Source organism: Ambystoma mexicanum, chromosome 9 (assembly GCF_040938575.1).
Source record: "Ambystoma mexicanum isolate Mex_15411 chromosome 9, UKY_AmexF1_1, whole genome shotgun sequence".
NCBI lineage: Eukaryota > Metazoa > Chordata > Amphibia > Caudata > Ambystomatidae > Ambystoma > Ambystoma mexicanum.
This window is the reverse complement of record NC_090931.1, coordinates 372,520,120-372,545,752: the sequence shown is the minus strand read 5'-3', so window position 1 is coordinate 372,545,752 and position 25,633 is coordinate 372,520,120. Positions and strand designations below refer to the sequence as shown.

The following is a 25,633-nucleotide window of genomic DNA, read 5'->3' as shown; positions in this document are numbered from 1 at the left end:
CAACATCCACGAAAGGAGTGCAAAGCGTGCTTGGATTCGCCAACTTTTACCGTCGGTTTATACCTGGGTTTTCACAAATTGTACATCCAATTTCCTCCTTGTTAAAGAAAAATCAAAAGTTCCATTGGTCGACAGAAGCTGAAGAAGCCTTTCAGAAGTTGAAACTAGCATTCACTACAGCACCAGTCCTTCGACACACACGACCAGACGTACCTTACATAGTTGAGACAGATGCTTCACAAATAGCCATGGGAGCAGTATTGTCACGAGACCCTGAAACAGGACAACTACACCCCGTCGCATTCTGGTCCCGCAAATTTTCAGCCCCCGAGTTGAACTACGCAATCACAGATAAGGAATTACTGGCGATTAAAGCAGCATTCAAGGCCTGGAGACATTACCTTCTTGGGGCGAGACATACAGTCACTGTCATCACGGACCACCATAACTTGCAACCCTGGAAAACCACCAAAGCACAATCCTCGCGTCAACTTCGTTAGGCTCTCTTTTTCGCGGAATACAATTTTATTATCACTTATAGACCTAGAGTGCACAATGGGAAAGCAGACGCTCTATCGCGCATGAGTGAAGAAAAAGAGGCTTTTACAGCATCCAACCCCATGGCCATAATTCCTGAGGAAAGGATTCAAACTAGAATAGCTGCCACCACGTGTGTGGATGACCAAAGAACCAGTTTGCAATCCCCGATGGATCAATCAACACAACAGAATTGGCTGTAAAAGGTGACCAGTACACCATCAGAGCCAATCTACCGTATTCCCAAGGATGATTATATGTCCAAGACCAAGAACTGCAAAAGCAAATCATCACAAATTACCACGATTCATTAGTGGAAGGACACCCAGGAATAGCCAAAACTCAGGCTAAGGTAAAACAAAACTACTGGTGGCCAACCTGGCGAAAAGACATCACCCAATTTACTGAAACCTGTGGTGTCTGTGCACAACACAAGTCTCAGAAACAGAATCCCGCTGGCTTACTACATCCCCTAACAGTACAGCCAGTACCTAGGCATACCCTGTTGATGGACTTCATCACGGATCTTAAACCCTGCAATTGATACAACACCATATTAGTCGTTGTGGATTTATTCTCCAAAATTTCATCCCTCTGAAAGGACTCCCAATTGCGTGAACTCTCGCTTCTATGTTCCTAGAACAAATTGTTCGATTGCTTGGATTTCCATCAATATTAGTATCTGATCGCGGAACACAATTTGTTTCTGCCTTTTGGAGAAAGTGTTGTACGACTGCCAAAATCGATCTCCGGCTGTCCACAAGCCATCACCCTCAAACTGATGGGCAAACTGAACAAACCAACCAAACTTTAGAGCAATATCTCAGGTGTATGTTGCAACAGTCTGAGGATTCTTGGAAATATATACTCTGGCTAGCTGAGTATGCATACAACCACTCAGTTCACACAAGCACAGGGCAAACTCCATTCTTCAGTGTGCACGGAAGACATCCGAGGACATCAGTATTTGATCCACCCTATACCCTGGAAAAGCCAGCTATAAAAAATTTGCATAAAACCATCACACAGGTTCTTAAGGAGGCGATAGAACATCTGACCAAGGCTAAGGAAAGACAAAAATGGTTTGCTGATCGACATCGGAAGGAAGCTCCCGGCTACCAGATTGGACAAAAGGTGTGTTTAGCATCCAAATATATTCCCCGGAAGGGACAGAGAGCTTTCCGCTCAAGATAACTAGGCCCTTATACTATAAAGTCCATAATCAATCCTGTCGCCATGAAATTGGAGTTACTATCTCACATGAAAATGCACCCCGTATTTCATGTCTCTCTCCTCAAACCAATGAAGTCCAATACACGTCTTAGTTCTCCGCCAGAGCCTGAAGTAATAGATGGAGATCCTGAATATGAAGTCAAATCCATCCTGGACTCCAAGGTGGTTCAATCAAAATTGTATTACCTAATTGACTGGAAAGGTTACAGACCTCAAGACCGAACTTGTGAACGCAGTGAACACGTGCATGCTGCGCATTTAATCAGACAGTTCCATCGCAATAATCCCACCAAACCAGGACCGGGAGGATAACCACCCTTGAGAGGGGCCTTGAGGGGGACTGCTGTCATGGTCATAAAGTCAGGACCACAGGCATGCAGGGGTCGCATGCACAGGAGACCTGGGTGGACACTGTCCTGGCGCCTTTGGCACCAGGCTCATGAACAAAAGTAAACAAGAACATCCATTTAACACCAAAAAGCTTTTATTATGGACATAGCACTTCAGATGCATTAACCTTGAATATTCCATCCATTAAACAGCCCCAAGTGTATTCTTGGGTGTGGCTGCTAATGGATTGCCTTTGCACGTGCGCCCTCTCTAGGAGTGGCAGGGTGAGGCTGGTAAGCCGGCCCTAATGGCTGTGCCCACAAACTCAGCTATATAAGCTGCCCCGATCCTCAAGACAGACGCTTTGCATTATTCTGCACTTGCAAGCAGCGTAAAGCTCACCGTCCCCTGAGGTCAGATTTACCTTTTTTAGATCCTGCTTCCTCGACATCCTGTTTCCTGCCAGCATACTTACCAACTGGGGGAAGCTGTTCTTACCTGTACATCTCTTTGGCGAACTAAGTATTCACCTTTACCCTTTCGGGAACGCCGAAATCTTCATCTTGGCACCGCAGCATGACACGCTCCATCGTCGACATCAGCACCTGCAAGGAAAAACAGAAGACAAAAACAGAAGACAAGGTTAGAGATCGAAAAAACTGTCAGTTTAAGGTTGCGTGGTTCGCCATACTTCGCGCTTTCCTTAAACCTTCACTTACCTGCTGTCGAACATTGCGGTAGCATCCATCTTCCATCGGCCGCGCCTCGTGTCGCACAGCTGCATTGAGGCCGCATTTCCATCTAAGGGAAGAAAACAGTAGAGAGACATTATTGCGAGCATAAAAGGGAGTAACAAAGACATTGAACAGAACAAACAACATCACAAGAGCTCAAGAAAGACTTACCAATCATAAGGAGACGCATAGTCGCAGCTGGGCTGGATCCCATTCGATGCGCCCCTGCCAGAAGTAGCAGGACGGAGAGCTTATATTCCATAATTCACAAGTGAGCTTCATGAGCCGGCGTATGCTCACAGATACCGTGCTTTGGGGTGAAGGGTTTGAGAGGTCAACAATCACAGATTGGCGCACTCACACACTCTTATCTCCACGCAGGAACAGTATCACCACGTACCACTGCTCACATCTTTTCTACTGAGGGAGAGGCCTGAAGCGGGTGATTCATGTTCAGGGAGGGCTGCAACCGTGCCTTAATGCCTCCGCAGAGACCAGGTGAGCGTAACACCGCAGGAGCTGCTGATCCACAAACCCCCCCGGCCTCACCCCCCGAAGAGATTTGATCTACAGCTGGTAATATTAACAGCTGAAAGTCCAATCTCCTCAAGGGAAAGGGGACCTGGATAAAACAACAAACAAAAGATTCCTGTCCTCAGGCTAGTTGGAACTCTGTAGGGAAATAACAATCAGGTTAAAGTTAATTCTAAACTTCAAATCGTCTCAAAATCATCCCCACATTTAGATCAATACCTGTTATTCTCCTCTCTGAGCTGGGAGAATAAAGTTATGCAGGCGGCTGAGGTATCAATCAAAGGGTTAATGAATATTCTGTCTCTAACTTCTTCATGTGAACCTTCTTCAAACACTCCTGAACTGCACTGTCTGTATTTAAATGTTCTTTGTTTTAAAATTGTCTTTTTTTAGAAAACAGTGTTGATTCAAAGATGAAGACTTTAGCACGGAAGTTCTTAATCTGAAGAAAGAACTCTTCTGATCTTTACAGGATCTGCTGACTTCCCTTTAATTCTTTATTCTCTACTCTAGCCAGCTGCCTGCTGTCAAAGCAGAGATGAAGTCAGTGACATCTGAATGAAAAGAAAAGAGGAATCTGACTCATTTAAAGTCTTTGAACACTTAGATTCAAGGAAACATTGAAGCTGCCCTCTGCCGAACACGCGCCGTGGAGAAAACACCACTCCCAAACAGCCACGCGTTCGAGTGGCCTGACAAGAGACGCTTCTCACATCCAGACAGAATCAAAAAGAAATGCTGCTCTGCGTGCAGTAGCGCTCCAGAACTTCCTTGCAGTTTTTTTATCGGTTTTACAAATGTGTCATAAGAGTTCCTCTAAACGACACACTATTCTCACACTTCAGAAAGTTTGTTAGCACATGCACACTGTTAAAACACTGTTCCTCTCAGTTTTCCACTAAATTGCCTTCATTCAATAAACGTTAAACAGCGCCACCTGAACGTGCCTTCAGAAATGCATTGAAAGTGCGTTTACCCATGCATGCTCATGAAACACTATTCCAATTCATATGCGAGCTTCGATTTCCTCAGAGGCGCAGCACAGAGTCATGAAAGAATGTACACAAAGATTCAAAACTTCAACATAAACAACCTAAAAATCTAACTAAATACCTAAGGCGATTCAGCACTAACTGTCTTTAGTATTATTACAAGCTAACTCAGTTGTGCTGCGCTCCCACCAATGAAACTAGTTTTCTAGTCCTTCGTTGATTAAAGCTGACTGGAACTCTTGACTTGAAGTTTTCTTTCTCCTTAATTCCAGTTATTAAAGTTATTTAGGCCTACACCTGGATTTTTACCAAAACAGCACCTTCCAACTCGGACTGGGACAATGAAAGGCAGTTTAGAATGCCTGTAGAGACTAGAAGAGTACCCTACCAGCAATCAGCGCCCAGCACCATTGTCTCCATGATGGATTGGGGAAATTTCCCTCTGAAAAATGTAAAGTTAAGGCCAAACCAACCTGAACCCATTTAAACTGAGAATCATTATTAACTCAGAGTTAACCCAAGCAGTAAAATACATATTTACAGTGAAACTGACAATATTGTGCAAAACCCAACTCACACTTGTCCCAGACCTGACATCTTGCAGTTAACCCTTTGGGCAGTGGGTGGTTGTCCATAGTATTGGCCTGCATGTTTTTTTTTGTGCCTGTTCCCCAACATTGCCAGCTCCTCCCGCCCCAAGTTGGGCAGACTGCCACAGTATTGCTTCACACTCTGCCCCTCAGTGTCTGCGCTCAGCCTGGTACTGTGAGCGGTTGGAACCAGTGAATCAAAAGTCACCCACGTATGCGGCCCAATGGTCTTTGGGGCACCAGCTTCCTCCTGCAACCGGGGCCAGTTCCTGGGGTTGGATCAGTACGGGAGGATCACCTGGGTGAGGAGTCTTCGGGGAGTGGGAGTGGGACACCGGATGGTGAGATGCAGTATCCCCTTCCTTATAACACCTTTACCCCATCTTACCAGGTAGGATATTTAGGAACTCAACCCCCACACCCCCCTTTTACAATACAAACACTTTCTCACGGACTGCCGTGAGCAGGGAAAACAGAGTAACACCCAAACCGTATACCTGACGTGTCCCAATGCAATGGTCGGGTGAGGTCAGGCAATTACTGACCATCACACACCCACTTGACTTTCATTACACTTCCCCACACGGACAAAAGGCGGAGCATGAGATGATAATCTGAACATGGCAAAGCACACAAGGATACAGCAGCTTCTAACGGCAGCTGAGAACGAGAGGAAAGACAGCAGAACCCAAGGAGATTGCAAGGAGGGTCATGCCCTTGACTTTTTCGACAAGGAACCATTACTTTCCAAAAACCTTGAGAATAGAAAGCGTAAGACCAGGAAACCAGGCTGAAGAATCCTACATTGAGTGTCAGACATACCCAGGGCCCTCCCGCGTCAATAATCAAGGTGGGGAGAATCACCAGCCGGCATGGTCCGACCTTGACTCCAAGGACAAGGCAGCGTCAGTTCAACGCGGCCGGAGAGTTGGGGAGACCAATACAAGACTGGTCTGTGTTGAAGCCAAGGTTGCAAGCAACAACAATGTATGGTGAGCGCTGGAACAAACATTGATGAGTGATTGAACTTTTAAACAAGCTACAAAACCTTTGACAGAGTGGTCCGGCCCCATGTTGGTGCTCAACCGAAGGTCTCTGTACGGTACCTAACTGAGAAGTGGCAAAAGTAGATAAAGTTGGTCCGAGCCCAGGGGAGGGAGATCAATTGAAAGAGAATTAATAAATGTGAATCGAAGTGGTCCAGTAACGGGTCAAGCAAAATCCAGCACACTGTCGAAAGTCTTTGATTTTGATGAAGAAGAGAATGTTTTGAAAAGTACTTGAATCTGGTCTGAGCCCGGCAGAAGAGCAATTGAAGTTTTTGTGTTAAAGTCAGTCCTTTGGAGGGGTGAATCGAAAATCACCCAAGAAGTTGTACATGAAAATCCTCAGGGGAAAGGAACTTTCGAATGTTTGCTCATTGCATGAGGCGCTCTGAAGTAATAGACTTTGAATGATAAAGAGACTTTGGCACAGAAGGCCCGCTACTGAGATCTGAACTGCATCCTCATGATAGAGAAAGCAGAGATTGTGCTAAGCTTGAGTGTGCCGCCTTGTCCCGTGCTGAATGTGGGGAAGGGAAGCCCACGGCTTGAATATCCTGACACATAATTTCTTTAACACTTTTCTTCTTTTGCATAACATTGTTTGCCACACTATTTGTATTTAGAAGTAGGATTGGCAATAGATTTATTAGTATAGGCCCCTTATCTCGACAGACACCACTAGGTCGTAGCTTGATCCCATCTTTAGATTTAGTATTAGATCAGCGTTTTTCAAACCTGATTGAAGTGCAATAAACACCTCGAACTGTGATAATTTGTACCTGTTTTACTGTTTGATACCATGCCTTTCTTACAGGACCCCACAGTGAGCTCTTCCTCAGGGGTCGCCCAACGCCATCGCTCCTCACATGATGCTCATTCCACCTCGCAGCCACCTGCGCCGGTCACCAAAGCATGGCTGAACCCCTACTGTCGAGGCTGCTCTTTTTCAATGTCAAAGCTCCCTCCCTGCATTGGATGCTGCATGTAGCACTTTGGTCATTGCTGACGAATCACAAGCACCACCAGTCGGGGACTAGGGCCCCCCTTCACTCTGCTCCTCTGCCGCCCATTGCGTCAGAGCCCCCTGCCCTGACCTCCGCTAAACCCCAGATTGCGGCAGGCCACCTAGTTTCTTTCCCTCGGCCACAAGCCGGCCAATCTCATTCGGGTGTTGTGCTGGCTTCCTCTTAGCCCTGCTCTGCTCGGTGGGGGAAAGGAACGCCCTTGGGCCATCCCACACACACACTCCCATATATGTGAGATTTTAGTGAAAGAAAACCTGCTTTCTCTAAAAAGGAATCTTAAGTTAAGTCACCATAAGTATGTCAGCAGCTTGCATCCCCAGATAATTCAGCTTGACCTTTTATTTTCAAAAAGAAATTATGTTCATTTCAAGTCATACTTGTAAACAGTGTTCATAAATAAAGAAAAAAGAAAAGTGTTGAAAATCTTATGTGCAATGCTAATTTTATGAAAATAACATGAGTGTTCCATAGACATTGCATTGCAAAGTACAAGTAAAAAAAAAAAACACACTTTTTGGTTTCCTGCTGTGTATATTTACACAAATGTGTTCACTGTGTTCCAGTGTTATTCCTGGTGTTCTTTTATTCAAATAGTCTATCCAGTTGTCTATACAGAGCTCGTCTGACCTATTCGTGACACAGCACGCCACGTTTGCTCATCACTAGCGTCGAGCAAGGGATCTTTTCCCGCTAGGTTGCTATCCATGTTGCTATTTTCCACCAACCTGACCCGGATTGCCATTTTGTTATTTATTTTTTTTATCAAAGATTTTATTGATTTTAAACATAAAACAACATTACACTTATCTCTCTGCAATACCGGGTAGGGACGTGGGGAAGGAGGGGAAAGTTTGGGGCAATAGCGGGAGGGAAAGAAAGGGGTGGACTGGAGGGGAGAGGAACATATGCAAAATCTACATTTCCAGTTACATGTGATAGGATGTGGAGAGAGACAAATCAATCAAGAAACAAAAAACATTCAAAAACTCAACTTCCGGGACCATGGTCCGACAGACCGTCAACTTGACAACAAATGACCTCGTGGCATAGGCTATTCTCGGCAGAGGCATCTCCCCCACTCTCCCGGGGCAACGCTCAGTCACAGAGGCTGTGGGGCCATTCTTGTCCTTTAGCTAGCCTCTTCCCATCTTCTCCATATTTTGTCCGCTTTCTGCGGGCAACCCCTCGCCGCGTACACTCTATGTTCCATTATAGCGCATATGTCCACATCCGTGACCCACTGTTCAAAGCTTGGCGTACGTTCCGATCCCCACAGTTGCGCAATGTTCCGCCTGAGAACTGCTACCGCAGTCGACCAGAACAATTTCTCATAACGGGAAAGGTCAGTGTCAGTGGAGATCCCCAGAAGAAGGAGTTTTGGGCATCTCTGTATCTCTTTACCTATAACGCTAGACAGTTTATCACAGCATCTCTGCCAGAGCCCCTGTATCCTACTACATTCCCACAAAATATGGAAAAAGGTACCTTCTTCACTTTTGCAGCGTAGGCATCTTGCGTCCGAGGATTTGCCCCAGCGGAAGAGAGCCACTCTTGGGTAATAGGTGCGGTGCAGGATCTTCAGTTGGACCAATCTAAGTCTTGAGGAAATGGTCGTTTCTCGCGGGTACATCAGGGCCTCCACCCAGTCCTCCGGTTGAAGGGGACCCACATCCCGTTCCCACTTTGCCTTCAAGCTGGTTAGTTCCGGTGTCGCAAAGGATGTTATCACATTGTACATGGTAGAGGTGACTTTCTGGTCCAAAACTATGTTTCTCTCTAATGGGGAGCTTTCCGGCATGTCTCGTGTTATGTGTCTGTGGGTCGTCCAAGCGTGTTTCAGCTGCATATAGTGGTACCTCTCTGTGTCAGGGAGGGAGAACTTTTCATGCAATGTCTCGAATGGTACCAGGTTGTCCTCGTGAACCACATCTCCTATACTGGCGATTCCTCGCAGGGCCCACTCAGGCCATCTGGGCAGCTTTCTTTTTTCGGGCAGGTTGCAGTTGTTCCATAGGGGTTGTGCCAGCGTTAGCTTCCCGCCCATCCTAGGTACTGATGTGTATCTTTCAATATTCTCACTATATGCGTTGCCATATCCGTATGTGATGTGGGTTCAGGCCTCCATTCAGATGCTCTAGAGGCGTGGGCGTGGCATTACAGATAAGACCTTTGATATGTGGGAGGCTTCCATCTCCGGGGAGCATATCATTTACTACCGCCATCTGGCTGGCCCAGTAATATGACTGTATCCTAGGCAGTCCAATGCCTCCTTCACAGATAGACCTTTGGAGCGTGGCGAGAGCAATTCGTGGGTGTCCTCCCCCCCCCATAGCAGCTTCCGAAAGGGTGCACTCTATTTTGTGAAATTCTCGCTGGTGAATGTATAATGGCGCATTTTGCAGGATATATAAGAATTTAGGAATGGCAATCATTTTGAACAGGGCCGCTCTGCCCATCAGCGTTAATGGCAAGGAGATCCAATGGCGAGTATCTTCTGCAAATCTTGTTATGGGGGGGGGGTGAGATTCGGGGTTGTGTATGCAGTCAACTGCTTCGTGATACGTATCCCCAGATACTTGAACTGTTCTCTTTCGATCAGGTAAGGGCCAGACGTCAAGTTTGCCAACAAGGTGTCCCCTAGCGGGAAGAGGATGGATTTGGACCAGTTCACTCGCAATCCGCTGAATGCCTCGTATTGTCCAACAGGTGCATGACTCTGGGACAGGCATTGCTTGGTCTTTCAGATATAGGAGAAGGTCGTCTGCATATAGAGATATTCTGTCTTCCCAGGTCTCGGACCAAGGGAAGCCTTCCCAGGTTGGCGTGTTTCGCAAGAGGATTGCCAGTGGTTCGATGGCGATAGCAAAAATCATGGCCGACAACGGGCAGCCCTGTCTCGTGCCCCTCCACAGATTGAAGAGGTCCGAACGCCAGCCATTAACTCTGGTCCTGGCCACCGGCGATTCATACAACAGGCGCACCCACTTCATAAAGTTCTCACCGAAGCCCATGCGTTGCATTATGGTCGAGATGGCCTCCCATCTCACCGAGTCGAAGGCCTTCTCGAAGTCAATCGCTAGCAGGGCTAGCGGGCCCTGTATGCCGTTGGCCCCTTCCAGGGCCGAATACAGCCTGTGGAGGTTCATACGTGTTGATCTCGAAGGGCATGAAACCGCACTGGTCCGGATGTATCAGGGTGGGAATAACCTGTTGCAGGCAGTCGGCAAGTAATTTTGCCAGAATTTTAGTTTCGCTATTGATGAGTGAGATGGGCCTATATGAGCTGCACCTTTCCTGGGGCTTGTCCGGCTTGGGTATCACTATTATTGTTGCTTCTCGCAGATCTGGTGGGAGAATGCCCTCTTCTAGCGCATGTTGGTACATTTGGAGTAGTTGGGGGGGCCACCACATTGGTCCGCATCTTTCGCCATAGCTCAACCGGGAAGCCATTAGGTCCTGGGGATTTACCGGATCGGAGGCTCGACATAGCACTTAGGATCTCCTCTTCTGTGTCGTGGGCTTTCTGTACAACTCAGCGTAATAATCCGCGAAGCCTTGACTTATTTCCTGATCGGTCACTCCTGGATTCGGTCCTCTTGTCTCGAGCCTTCGGACAGGACTACGTCCCTGTTCCATCCTTTCCAGCCAAGCCAGCATCTTGCCAGCCTTGTCACCCGTTTCATAAATTCTCGCCCGCATTGCAGTATGCGCTTGTTTCGCATTGTCCATCGCTATGTTTTGCAGCTTTTTCTGTGCCAGTAGCAACGACCGATTCAAGGCCGGTGTGTCCTCAATTATGCGCCTCTCCTCTGCTTGCTTGACCTGTTGTTCGGCCTCAAGAGTGTTGCTCCAGTGCTGTCTTTTTTCACGGTCGTCCACGATATCAGTTCGCCTCTTAACACCGTCTTGTAGGCCTCCCACAGTGTTCTTGGGTTCATTGCCGTCTGTGAGTTGAGCTCGAAGTATGTATTGGTCGTCTCCTGTAGCTTGTCCACAAGCTCAGGGTCATCCAGGTAATAGCTATTTAGGCGCCAGCTCGGCGGTGGAATCCGCCTGGATGTTATGAGTGTCAGTTCTAATGGGGAGTGGTCAGAGATGCCCGGGGAAGAATGTCTATTTCTTGCGCCCTATGTAAATCAGTTGCTGGGATGAAGAAATAATCTAGCCTGGAGAGCGAGGCATGTGCCCCCGAGTGGAAAGAGTATGCTCTCGTGTCTTGGTGGAGTTCTCTCCACACGTCACATAGGCCTAGTGCGTTGGCAAACGTGGCAAGTCTGGTGGGAACATTGGGGTTTCTATTCCTCAAGTGTGATCTATCAAGGGTTACGTTCAGGACTTCATTAAAATCACCCCCCAGGATCATGAGGTTGGATGTGTCGTTTGCGATTAACGGGGCAATGTCAATAAGCAGCGGCATAAGCAGGGTAGGGGGTGCGTAGGTAGCTATCAGAGCGATGGAGTGATCCCATAGCTTGCCTGTCGCGTACACATATCTGCCGCCTGTGTCATGGCTCACCGACGTGAGGTGGAAGGGGAGGTTTTTGTGTACCAGGATCATGACCCCTCTTGAGCCCATCGCGAAACCTGAGTGAAGTGCCAGCTTATAGTTTGTGCGTCTGAATAGGGTACAGTCAGTGCCTGCAAGATGGGTCTCGGACAGGAACACTATGTCAGCCCCCCGCCTGTTGAGGAATTGCTGCACCAGCCGACGCTTGACTGCACTGCCCAGCCCATTAACGTTCCAAGTCATGAGCCTCAGTGTTCTGAGAGCATCGCTACTACCACTATGTGATGCCATGGGTGCTCGTGATGGTCACTGCCTGTGTTGCCGCAGACGGTGTTATACGCCAGCTGCAGATAGGCCCGTAGGCGAACTCTGTCTTATCTAGCCTTATCATCCTATGTGTATGACGGGTCCTGTCTGTAACTAAACCTAACAAATCCCCAACCCCCCTCCCCATACTCCTCCCAACCAGAAGCATCGGTCGCCCGAACAAAAAACCACTGGTGTCAACTGGACACCTTACATGCGTTTAACTTAACTTCAAGTACAGGTAGCCTCCCCCGGCTTGGATCCCAGGGGGAGAGAGCTCTCTCTTGTGGGGTGGCTAGGGGGAAACCGCCACGAATAATACCCGTGGAGGGGGCTCTCCTTGTGTTGCGGTCTTGGGGTATACCGCGACCGCATCAGGTAAGTGTGTGTAGCCTACTGTTGCAAAAGTGCGTGTAGATAGAGTAAAACAGTAGCTCAACCTGGGTGACCCAACGGGCAGGCCTCGGGGGAGTGGTCAGCCTCCCCTCTCTTCTGGAGGGTCCTGCGCTGGTGGTTGGCGGACCTCCCGCTGTTGGTCTGGTGGAGGCCTTCGGTTCCTTCCCCTGTTGTCGCAGGGGGGGGGGGGGTCGACCAGTCTCCGTCTATGTTTTGTTCAGCCCAGCGACAAGCCTCCTTGCAATCATTGAAGTGGACTGTTGTCCCTTTATGGTAAATCTTGAGTTGCGCAGGGAAGAGCAGGCCATACTTGACCCCCATTGTTTGCAGTTGTTTTTTGAGGTGGTCGAAGGAGTGCCTCGCCTTTTGCACTTCCCTGGTGTAGTCGGGAAAAAAGGCAATTTTGGAACCGTTGAATGTGACGGCGCCTTTTGCGCACGCATGTTGCAGTAGGGCATCGCGATCCCTGTAATTAAACAATTTTGCAATTATCGTGCGTGGAGGTGCACTAGGTGGAGGTCTGCCTGTGGGCACTCTGTGTGCCCTGTCAACGGAGAAGAACTTGGAGAAGACGTCTGGCTCGTACAGATCAATCAGCCATTGTTCTAGAAAAAGTTCCATGCAGGGGCCTTCGGCCTTCTCAGATACACCGAGTATACGCACGTTGTTACGCCTTCATCTGCCCTCCCCATCTTCAATTCTGTCCTCCAGTACCTTCAGTTTGGATGTTACGTTTTGGAGCTGCTGTTGCATATTATGCATTCTATCCTCTGTGTTGGATATGCGATGTTCCGCTTCCCCGGTGCGTGCTGTTAGCTTTTGAAGATCGTTTCGGAGGAGGGATACATCCATGCTTATCCCGTCCATTTTCTGCTCCATTGATGAGCGGGAATCGGCTATTGCGGCCATAATGTCCTTCAGTGAAATTCCCTGGTCCGTTTCCATCTCGTCCGCGGATTGCGGATGGGGGTCTGCCGCCAGGGGCGGTTGGATGGTATACTGATCCATCCTGCTTTGTGTGGGAAGTTTCCTTGCCTTGTCTTTCCCCATGGTACCGATATCACTAGCTGCGTATGGGGCTGCGTGCTTGGCCTGTCTTGCACGCCGTCGCCTCCTGGAGCGAAGCTCGGGGGGGTGGGGGGGGGAACACTAGCCTCCAGGAGCAGAATCTGGGGGGGGGGGGAACACTCGCCCACACTGTCCAGCTGCTCCGGCACCTCTTCCCCGTCCGTGGCTCACAGCTCACAAGCTGGGTCGCACGGGAAGGGTGCCCCTTATTCTCGAGTAGCAGTGCTGTTGGCGGGGGTCGCGGCGTCCCACGCGGGTGGATACTTGCTCTGCTCCCACCTCTGCACTGGTTCCCTATAGTCTGCCTGTTGGGAGGGACACCGCCCCGCAGGGACCACTCTCTTCCTCCAAGGTCGACGGCGGAACAGTAACAGGGTGGATTCCGATGTCGCACGGACTCACTTCAGGGTGTTCATCCGTGCGCGCCGGTGGCCATTTTGGAAGCTGGATGTCGATCGCCTCGAAACTTCTCGTGGTCGTATTTCTTGGAATCGGCTGCGGTTTCCTCTGCTCTACGCCTCGTTTGTGCCCAAGGGTATCCGACACCCTACGGGATCGTTATCAGCTCTTATGTCGTCGAATTGCAGGCTATTTTATCAGGATATTTGCTGCGGTCGCGGGAGCCGAGGAGACCTACATCTTTCTCATCCCGCAGCTAGCCACCTTTGCCATTTTGTTATTTGCCTACGACCGGACAACTATCGTTCCAGTCCACAGTCCTCCTACACATACTTACCGGCGGAAGTAGAGAGCCCCCACCAGCACCATATAAGATGCTATGAGACAGACTCTGATTGTATTTATAATCCAATTAGAATTAAGTTATGTAGTAATAACTACTTCCTCCTGATGAATGTTAAGAACAGAAACATGTCGAGACAATTCTCTGGACTAAAAACAGAGACATAAATCTAAGATACATTAATTCTAATAGAACCTGGAACACAACTATTTGTTTTATGAGTACCAATTTTGTATGTTTTTTCTGTGAACTTGTTTTAACTCGCTATTCAAGCCTGTTACATATCCCCTGTTTTATATTGGATGTTAAGTATTGTATTGTGGACCATCAAATTTAATGATATGTTTTAACTTTTACAACTAACTATTAAAATTGATTCTGATCTTTTAACTACAATTGGTCCCTCCCTCACCCGAGTTTTAAACTCTAGTATTTGTTTACTAGCTTTGTCTCCAAATATATACTAACCGTTCTTTTATTCAAACCTGTCACTTAATGTTGTGCCGATTTCTATTCAAGTGTCATGTTTTTAGTTTGGGCTATTAGATGTCGCTTGTGACACAAATAAGCCCAAAATATTTCATTAGAGTACATTTAGGGAGGTATGGCATATGAGGGGGGGACACACAGCCTGTATGTGTTGTTTGGTTATGTACCCACCCATTAATTGCCCATCACCATGCTAATCTCTTGGACATTCCCATCCAGTTCCTACCCCTCCCTGCCCACACCACCTCCTCGTGGGAACACTTTGAGCTCACTTTAATCAAGACGTAGCATTAAACTTTGCACTCAAAGTGCCTGCCAGTGTTTTTTCAAAGCAGTCTTCTGAGAGTTAATGACTTAATTGGAGTTGTAAACCGCTACTGTTCCAATAAAAATATGTCTTACCAGGTCTGCCTTCGGCCACTCGATTTATAAACACTGCATGTGCTTCACTGAAGACCTGTTAAAACAAGCATTTGCAAAACCGAAAACTTGGCTTGTGTATAAGTATTAGGCATTTGACAGACACTGCTACTAGATGCCCAGGTACTCTCACCATTTTTCACCTGCTACCATCAATGCCCAGTTAATACCACTACTGCTGTGCCTGACAAGTATCTTTCTTATGCCTACACAAAAGCCCAAACTGTTGGCATTCCCAATGCTTGTTTCTTTCTGGAGTCAAGTATTTATTTTTGCATTCATTTAGATTTGACTGGAATGTGCATTCTGATCAGAGCTCCAGCCATTCAAAATGTGTTTCCCCATTGCCTGTGGGGCTATGTCAGGTGGCCTTACCCTATTTTTTCCAAGAACTCAGGTTGGGGATCACAGTTAACCCTCATACATTGCTTTTCCCACCAATATTTGTCAAGGCATGCAATCATCATCATTACCACAAAACTCCTGCTGCTGCAGAAGGAAACTATAGATATACCGTCTCGAAAAAAAAAAAAGACTGAACACCACTGGGTTGCATCTTCACACAGGATAGGCACACACTGCAGGACCTTTCTGTGATGGTATTGAAAGGTGGCCTCTTATATATCACAGAGAGAAGGCCGCGGGACCTCAAGTATTCAAAGATGCTTAACCTAAAAGACAGAGGTATGAACAAAGATATAGGATTTTATTTTTTAACTGTGGCCCACTTTGAGACGAGGTGTAGCAAGGCAACCACATCAACAATGGCAGAAGACAACCTGCCAATACTGCCACCTCTCTAACAGATGTTGGACACTAATGTTCAGAACCCCCTAATGTGTGATGACACAGGATATCGGCAATAGCAATCTTGGGTTTCTAAACTCAATTGGTTGGTACCCATTGTCGAGTATGAGGTACACTGAAAACAGCGGACAATGCACCATTCAAAATAGGTAACATAATTTGTATTTGTCCCATTGAATACAAATCAGGAAGCCATCATCACGATTTAGGCAGACTAAGACAAAAGTGGACACTATATAATTACAAAAAATTAAATCTTGAGACCATATTTTGTAGTGGTCACATTGAATAAAGCAAGTTAGCCTAAGAAGATATTTTGAAATCCCTACACAGCCCTGAAACTGTACAGAGATGAAAAACTTATCATTAAACTCAGTGCGGTAAATTCAATGCAATTGTGTTTTTTTGTAAATCTTTCATTTCAACATTTTTATTATTCAGTAGATAGATGCCGGCTTTGTGCATTTCCTCCGATCCCATTAACTCACAAAGTTCCCCACAGGTCTAAGAGCTCAGAGAATTACACAATGATTCTCCCAGCCAGGTTGCGGTTAATGAGGTTTTGGTTCTCAAATGTGAAACAGATCCTGTCTGTAACATTGAGTATTGCTTCTATTCTAGTCCGATCTGTAAAATGTTTCTCAGTAGGCGCTGGGGAGGACAGTGCGATAAGGGCAGGGGGCGTATATCCTACATTCGTCCAAAAATTCCTACAAGAGGTCACTTTAAATCATCTAAACTTGTTTGCAGAAAAATTTAAGGTAGAAGAGTGTAGGCACAAAACAACAATGATGCAGGATACATTTTGCTCTAAGCACAGTAGTCTTCATTTTGTTCCTACCCTTTGGGATTTCACTTTCCAGTTTGTATAAAAGTGGTGCGCCCAGTCCTTGGGTGTTGAGATTTCCCCTACATTTTCATGTATTTCTTGTCCTTGCTGTAGGGTGCTTCTCGTCCTAGATTACCTGGCACAACCACTGCTGGAGCCTTGAATTGTCCAGATGTACACTTGCACATCAGTTTTTTGTGAATCCTGGGGTTGTTCGTAGAAGCCCCAATCCTGGGTAGCTTTAAACCGTCAGTTTTGGCTGCCCCTTACATGGGGAATTTTCCCAGCCACCTGGGTCTGGTATTTGTAACGTTCCCAGCCACCTCTTTTCTCCAAAGTCTCCTCTTTTTCCCCTGCTCCTTTTCTTTCTGACCTCTTCCCTCCATAACGTCGAGCCACGCTCTCATTCCTAAACCCTCCTCCAATGTGGCTTCCTCCTCCCCATTCCTCTGCTCTTCTAATCTTCTATTAGCTCCTTTATTCTGCTCCCCCTTCTTTGCTGCATCTCCTTCCCTCTACTCCTCTTCCCAGCCTCTTCTCTCCCCTCTTCCTTAAATCCTCCAACTCTGCCTCTTTACTACTCCAACTCCTTCGCTCTGCTCATACTCTGGTCTTCTCAACACTCTACCATGCCATGTCTTCGCACCTGCTGACAATTCCTAACTCTCCAAACTGGCTATACTTGTTGGCACAGAGTATGCGGGTGTGACTCTACCTCCAGGGGCCCACACTGCTGCACTGTGCTCAGCCAGGATTCCTCATGAGCCAGGCATGAAGAATTGTGAAGGTTAAATAACATCAAGTTTTCAGCTGATGGCAATATTTTGCCCATGCACCCAGGGCTATATGAGTCCATACATTGGGTGGTCTGGCATCTGGGTCTCGCTGTCAACATTGTGTATTCTACGGATGGTTTCAGCGGCGTCAGGGTGGTTCTTGGTTGAATCATGCAGTGCAATATCTCGTAAGTACAGGTGGTGTGGGCTTCATTACGAGTTGGGCTGCTCAGTTCAAATGCGGCAGTATTAATATATACCGCTGCATTACCGCACTACCCAACTATAAGGTTGGTGGAAAGATGGAGGATTCACCTCCAGCTGTGAGCTGGAGGTAAATCTGCCAACATTCTGCCCATTTCAGCTGAAATTCCCCATTGAGCCCCATGAACTCAAAATAAATGGGGACTAACACTGCCACCACCACTTGTAATCCTGTGGTACTACCGCTGGACCAAGTGGTGGTAATGGTATTTCCTTTTGCTGGTATCTTGGTATATTTACTACCCAGATAGCACTAAACTCGTAATGAGGCCCAGTATCTAGTCTTTGGTAGCAACCACAAGCAATGTCCTCCTGATGCAGTTCGTGCTAGTCGTACTATTCCTGCCTATCTGCAGGACCGGAAGGTACTGTGAGCTGTAGATGCATATCTGCTTCCGCATAATTCAGAGTTTGTGACGGATTCCTTCTGTTAACCATAGTTTCACAGTATCTGGGTTCTGGTAACCTAGGTAAGAACTTCTTCGGGATGCTATCCTGGCCTGCAGGCATGGGGTCAATGGGATCACTTGATGGAAATAACAAGGCCAACTTCATGGGGATCAAAACTAAAAAAAGTCTGACCACCTAAGTCACATTTTCTAAAACCTGATCTACCAAAACTAAACTAACATGGGCTGCACAAAAAAAGGAGGACAACAAGGTTTTTTTTTTTTTCCAAAAATGTGAATGTAACCTTTTAGTACACGTCCTTGCTCAGTGGCGGGAACAAAGACTGACCTCCCAGGAGAAAAGGTCAACTTCTGGGAGTGGCTGGAGCTTCCCACAAGCACTAGTTTAAAGTGCTAGAGAATATTCTCTGGTTCTGTCCTATTCATACGACTGAAGCAGTTGCGACATACCAATAATTCACCATCTCTGAAGGCCTATGCAAAATCAAGCATCCACGGCATGGCATGAATGGGGGACAAGAACTGTGACAACCTGAGGAAGAGACAGAACGGTTTTAAAAGTACAATGTAGCCTAATAAACGGTAGTAACTCTGCAAGATCCCATCTTTTTTCACAATATGCTAAAAATATATATTTTAAATAACCTGCAATGTTTCATTGGCTAAAAAGCTACTCCATGCCGCTCTGTTGTGGGGTGAGTTTCCTGAATCTGAAACCCAAATGTATATTTTTACTTGTTTTTTTCATCATCAATCAAAAAATGTATTCTTCTCACAAGTTCAATTGGCATTTAAGGCTATTTTTAACATCACTATGTTGGGAATGGTTCTGACACCACATTCTGCCATGGGCTGAAACCTACCTTAAGTAGCGGGACTCGGATCCTCCCAAGAAGAGGGTTGGCCCTGAATAGGACGAGTGGAATTCAGGGAAGCCCATGATGTGGGGCAGGTTTTTCGAGATGGACTCCAAGTCTATCCTCCAGGTGTATTCTCCATCTATTTCTACTAGGTTTGTGAGCAGGAACTGCCGCACTGTTGGGTTCTGCAAAAGAAGAATTTCTATGTCATTAGCACTGACTGAGTTCAGCAAACATACAGTTATACTAGCAAAGACGCAGCTCTGCTTCACATCTAAGAAACTACTGAGAAAACCCAAAATATAAGGATTACAAGAATTCGGGCCAGAAATTGAGTAAAGGCAATTGTCGTTTTTGCTGTGCTTTAAGCAATATTTCATGTGGCGGAAAAGAAAATGAAGGAATTGAGTCCTATAACGTGTGAGAATTCCGAATGCATTTGTTCTAAATAGAAAAAGGAAACATTTCTAAAAAAAAAAAAAAAAAAAAAAGGATCTACAATTTCTTTCATTTATTTACTGTGCAATTTTTAGGCGCTTAGACAGTAAGTCAATTCTGTTTCAAGCACCCAGAGGGCAGCAGGGAGGGAACATGGGATTAAAAACAATGAATGCAGTGGAAGATAAAAGACGAACCTACTATGCCTTGTGAGTATTCAGAACCTGCAAGTGCCGTGAGAAGAGGCGAAGTGGGGGCTAAGGGTAGGTGCTGGAATGTCCGTGCTCGTGGGTGAGCAGCAGATGAAGTGCATAGTATGATAAGTGCTAAGTGCTATGCGGCCTGGAGCCGCATTGGGTAAAGTGCAAGCCTACATGATTGAGGCCGGTGGGTGCTGAGGCAAGTGCTGAGAGGTAGGCAGAGGCTGGGGCAATTGGGTATGGGAGGCTGGGTCCACGAGGGACACATAAAGGCCCTAGCCACCAATCACAGCAACTGTGAGATTAGCAGAGGAGGGACGAAGGGAAGAAGAGATGAAGAGGAAAGTTAGCAGGAGCTTCTGGAATTTGAGGACGTCCTGCTCAAGACGAAGAGGAAGGGGAGTCTGTCCCATAAGAGGGAGCTAGCTGAAGAAAGTGATCGGCCTCTGGCCCTCTGTTTAGCAAAATGCTTTACACACACAGAGAGTTAGTGCCAGAGGACTGCAGAGGTCTAGAGGGAGGGTATTTAGTAAGAGAAAGTTGCAGATAGCGTAGCCCCATACCGCATAAAGCCTTGTGGATGATGCAGAGATTTTAATTTATTCTGTGCCTCAATTGGGAGCCAGTCAAGAGTTTTTAGGGCAGGAGAGATGCGGTCCCTGGGCTTAAGGCCAAAAATAAGTCTTGCTGCCCTATTCTGGATTAGCTGCAGGGATCGTAAAGTAGAAGAAGGTAGATTCAGGAGAAGGCTATTGCAGTAGTCAAGCCTAGAGAGAACCAGGGCTCGGGTGACATTGAGCTTCGGGCGGAAAGCGAGAAAAGGGAGAATTCCTTTGAGGGGAAAAGAGTTGAAAGTGGGACTTCTTGGCAATGTCCGGCGTATGAGGAGGAAGGAGAGAGAGGAGTCGAAGATGACTCAAAAGTCTAGCTTCAGAAGAAGGAGCATGGGGGAGAGCCCATGGAGGATGGCCAGAGTAAGGGGAAAAAAGAGGGAGCAGGGGTCCCAATGGGAATGATCCCAGTCTTGCTGGCATTGAGGCAGAGATCGCTGGAAGTACACCTGGACTGGATGGCAGATAAACTGTCAGGGATGATGAAAGATGCAAGAGGGTCAGCAGGAAGTTTGAAAAAGAGTTGCGTGTCATCTGCGTAGCACTGGAAGCTGGCAGAGAAGGAGGAAATTAGGAGTGCTAGCTGAGCAAGGAAATGTTGAAGAGACAGGGGTAGAGGTTTGTGCCCTGGGGGACACCACAGGTGGAGAAGGAAGTACGTGAGCAGAAGGTGCCCAAAAATATTTGGGACGGTCAGTTAGGAAAGAGGTAAGCCAATCTAGTGCCCGCTCCGAGATACCAAGAGTATCATGGAGCCGTTTTATGAGGATGAAATGGTTAACTGTATAGAAGGCAGAGGAGCGATTGAGTCCAGAGAAGCACGCAGTTCTTCACGGGTGTTCAGAAGAGCAGTTTCTGTGCCTCTGGATGCTCGGAATCCAGATTGATGGTGGTGAAGACCACCGACAAGTTCAGCGTGTGAGGTAAATTGTGGAAAGACCAGCTTCCCCAGCAATTTCCCAAGGAAGGGGGTGATGAAAATAGGGCGGTCGTTGGCTGGATAGGTAGGGTCTGCTGAAGGTTTTTCCAGGAGGGGGCGCAGAAGTGAGTGCTTGAGGGAGGACGGAAAAGGGCCAGTGGCAAAGGAGTGGTTTCAGAGATCAGCGAGTACAGCAGCGTGAGTGGCAATGTTGTCCTTGATGGTTCTGAAGGAGCAAGGAGAAACCTGTTTGGAAGAGACCTTCTTGGAGCAGACAACTCTCGTGACTTCTTCAGGTGTGACAAGGGAGAAGGAGGAGAGAGAGGAAGAAGGAGGGTGAGAAGCCGTAGGAGGTAAGGGAGTTAGGGAGGGGTTAGGCCGGAGGGTATGAAGGGTGCTCAGGATGTCCAGAGTTTTAGTGGTGAAGTGTGTGGCCAGTACATTGCAGAGGGCCTGGGACGGAAGAGGGGAGGAGGAGACCTCAGAAGCATTAGCTAGTTCCCTGCAGATTTTAAAGAGTTCAGCTGTGTTGTTGGATACACCCGATACCTGTGCCTGGATGTGTGCCCTTTTCTTGGTACAGATGGAGAGTCTCTATTGCCTTTGGAGCAGGCGGCAGGCCAATTTGTCCGCGGGTGAGCCCGAGGTTTGTTACTTCCATTCGACAGCTCTGAACTTGCATGTTGGTAATGGCCAAATGGAGGTTGCTGAGAGCAGAGTTGGTGGTAGAGTCTGGGGGGTCAAGCGGGGATGAATGTGGATATGAAGGCAGCATCTGACACTCGTTTCATCGGACAGATGTTCGTGAACGAGGTTGGCAGGGCTTTTGGAGGGGCGGTCAAAAGGCTAAGTGGACACAGGGGAGAGGAGAGAATGGTCTGACCAAGAGAGTGGAGTGGCCAGAAGATGAGAGAGAGAGAGAGAGAGAGAGCGAGAGAGGTCAGAATGGACAAGGGCGTCCAGAGTGTGTCCAGCTGAGTTGGTTGGGCCGGAAGGGAGAATGGGGAGAGATAGTGATGTGCAGAGATCAAGGAAGAGAGTGGATGCTGTGACAGCAGAGGCCAATTGGATGGTGACATTGTCCATGAGGAGGAAATTAGTGGTGGTTGAGAGTAGGGAGGAACATAAACCAGCCCATTCAGAAAAGAATAGGATGGTAGCACCATGATGTTTGTAAATGGTATCAATGGTCAGAGAGGAGGTGGGTGAGATAACCAGCTTGCAGACCAGGCTCTCGAAGGAAGAGCAAAGCTGGGTGGGTATGACAGAAGAAGGAACCCACTCAGGGAAGATTAAGGCAACGCCAACGCCAGCGCAGTGAGGTCATAGCTTGGAGATGATCTTGAAGACATCAGGGATAAGGGAGTCAAAAGCAGTAACTGAGCTGGCATTGCAACATATCTCGGTAAGAGCAAGAATGTCAATGTCAATGTCTTCAAGAAAGAGGCAGATGTCAGCGGAGCGTTAGTTGGCTGAGTGGGCGTTAAGAGTAGCCAGCTGAAGGAGGTCTCCGCCTTTTAAGGTTTTCTGAAGTGGAGTACAGGGACATGGTACACCAGTCGGAGGGGAGGGACAAAGATAGAGGTAGGGGGAGAGCCAGGTGAAGGAAGGAAGTTAATGAGAGACGGAAGGCACTGGTCAAAGAGGAGGAGGTTGGGTTGAGGACCCTGAACCAAGATAGTGTCTGTGAGGTAGACATTAAATATGCAGCGTGATGATGAGAAGCTTGCCAAGAGGACTTCCCACTTGATGCCACCATTAATGGGAAAGGATGTGAAAGGGAAGAGAGTGGATTTGAGTTGAGGAGTCCATTGATCTGGAGAAGGGAAAGAGAAGGGGATATCAGTGAAGACATGTCTGGAAGTTACACTGACGTAGGTGTCTGCAATGGGTAGGCCAGGGTTCGTGGACAGAATGTTTTTTTTGTGCGTTTTCCTTCCAAACTTTGTGAGAGAGGGAGGATAGATGATAGTGTAGCAGTTAGAGAAGATGGTGTGATAGTGAGAAACATAGGGGCAGTAGAGGTTAGTAGAGGAAGAAAGAAGAGTGGCTGCACAGCACAGTTCTAGCTAAACTCACCAAGTGGCCTAGTAGTCACAAAGGGCACAAATGCAAACCAAAAAGGAAATTGTAACTTCAAAAATAGTGGCACAAATGCAACACACAGAGGGTGCAGAGATGTAAAAGCACACACACCTAAATTAGAATTTCAAAAATAGTGGCACAAAAGCAATGCAAAGAGGGTGCAGGGATTAAAAAACACACACACCTAAATTCGAATTTCAATAATAGTGGCAGAAAGGCAATGCAAAGAAGGTGCAGAGATGTAAAAGCACACACATCTAAATTTGGGCCTTCATAGCAGGATGTGTAAGCTTACACATAATGCTATGAAGGCCCATAAAATGCTTTCAATCAATCACTGTACCAAGTATGATCATCAATGACGTAACATCTTTAAGCCCCAATTACTGGGCAAGTAAACAATGAACAACATAATGATATAACCCCTAACAATCAGCTTACTATAGGGCCAGAAAGTAGCAATGTACCACTCCGAAAAGGAATACAGACATACATAATATATATGAGACCATGTGTAAGAAAGCATGCCCTTCTTGAAAACTTAGTAGAGCACAACATTTTCATGTTGCTGCAACTAAGACCGAGCACCAGCTTAAATGTCAAATTGATGTAAAGAGAGCATTGGCATTTGTGTAAGCCTGGTAGCTGTAACTGGTGTAAGGAATATCTAATAGCATGAAGACCATATGCCCATTTTCATCTGAGAAACAGTTTATCAGCATGCAAGCCTTACCATTTACCTATATGACAACTGAAGCAGCTGCTCTACTTAGTGCCCGACTGTGAGCTTCCCACTTATTAACAAAGCATAAGCTCTATGCATGCTATTAACCAGTGGGTTCAATGTGCATTCATCCTCAGTTTTCTTTCGCTGCTTTTTTTGCCAAATATTTGTTTGCTGAAAAAATGCATCAAAGTTCACATTTTTATTATTTGGGGGCGGGAGTCCCCCCAAACCTTCCCTCCCCTATTATTTATTCCCTATACCCCAACCCACCCTACCCCTTATATGCCCTTAACCCCCTCCCCCAATCCATATTTTTCGAGGTTTTTTTGGGCAAATAAGCTGTGGAAAAAAGTGCAGTGAAAAAAAAAAAAACGGGCGAGGGATGAACGTCGTACCAACCAATGAGACCCCTAGTTGCAAAAAGTAGAAAAACCCCACACATTCTAATGCAGGATTGTGGAATTATTTCAGCATAACACAGTGAAATACTCCTATATTTCATCACATTACATGCTTTCAGTATTCAGCTCCATTACAAATTCCCTTATTAATTCAACTTTAATCAATGTGTGGTCTTTTGCACTATTTCCCAAGTGGCACCATACACTTCCCAGTGAGATGACAGGACAGCAAGAAATTTGTGCATCTGAAAAAGGCTTTTGACTATGAATAGGGAGTTGTTGAGGGAAGTGCGACGATCCTCCAGATAATGTCACTTCTCCCAAGAGGGGAGCCCCTTTCTACGAGGCTAGAGAGGTGAGGACACTAACCGATAGTCCCCCTAGGGGTGGTAACATGCTGGAGGATCTTGTGGGGAGAGAATTCTCCCCTGGGGCAAGGATGTGTATCTGGGACATGGCCCCTCTATCTCCCAACCCCACAGGGTAAAAACATCACCCACCCCTTCCTTGCCTTTGGTGAAGACCATAACGATATGTCACTGTAATGTGGCAGATAGCCTCATGATGATAGGTACTTGGACAAACAAGAACCAAAGAATGCTACTGTCAAGCATGAACAGTGTTTGACCAGCTGTTGTCAATCAAACTGATGTTACGCTGGGGCAGTCCCAGCTACTTAAGCTAAACAATAAAGAAGGACAAGAAAAGCAACCGTCAGAGAGAGAACAACATCCTGAAGGAGAAGGCGGTGAGCTAGGAGGCTGCCAAAGAGCCCGTGAGTTGGAAACAGGGTGTTCAAAGGCTGTGTCAATGAAGCAGTGCAGAGTGTCTACAGCGAACTGAGGGATGCCAGGAGAGCACCTTGTATGTCAGCTGGGAGTCGATAACCTTGAAGCTGAAAGTCAGTGTGGTGGTGCTGTGACCTGTGAGGAGTGGTCGATGCGGTCCAAGAACTACACCGAGACTGTCAACACTAGGCAACTGCAGAGCCGCGTAGGCGATCGTATGGGAAGAACGAGGAACTGCAGTGGTTGCGCGACCTGTAACGGGTGGACTGTTTGGTCCGAACACCTGCGCCCAGACCACCAGCAGTAATGGGCCGTGAAGCCAAGAGGGCCGAAGAAGAGCAGAAGAAGAGAGAGAAAGAAAGAACACACCCACGATCTCTGGAGAACCGGTGATGAGTTCCAAGAGAAGGTAACAGGAATGGTAGTAAGTCCGGGAGTGGGCTGGGAAAATTGAGATGGCGAAAGCAAAAGACACGAAAGAAGTAGATCATTTTGTGAGGCAATTCCCTTGTTAGTTCCATAAGACTGTGGTATTCAAGAGTCAAAAACGACTCAGGGAGCCTCTCCCT

The 25,633-nt window shown here is 47.0% G+C and overlaps 1 protein-coding gene across 1 annotated transcript in view; it reads right to left on the bottom strand.

Annotated features, from left to right (window-relative positions):
• ABHD11 (abhydrolase domain containing 11) overlaps positions 1-25,633 on the bottom strand; it is a 161,935-nt gene that overhangs the window by 82,675 nt on the left and 53,627 nt on the right. The window contains exon 5 of the mRNA XM_069614828.1: positions 18,899-19,080. Within this exon, the coding sequence (XP_069470929.1) occupies positions 18,899-19,080 (182 nt within the window). The remainder of the gene's footprint in view (positions 1-18,898; positions 19,081-25,633) is intronic.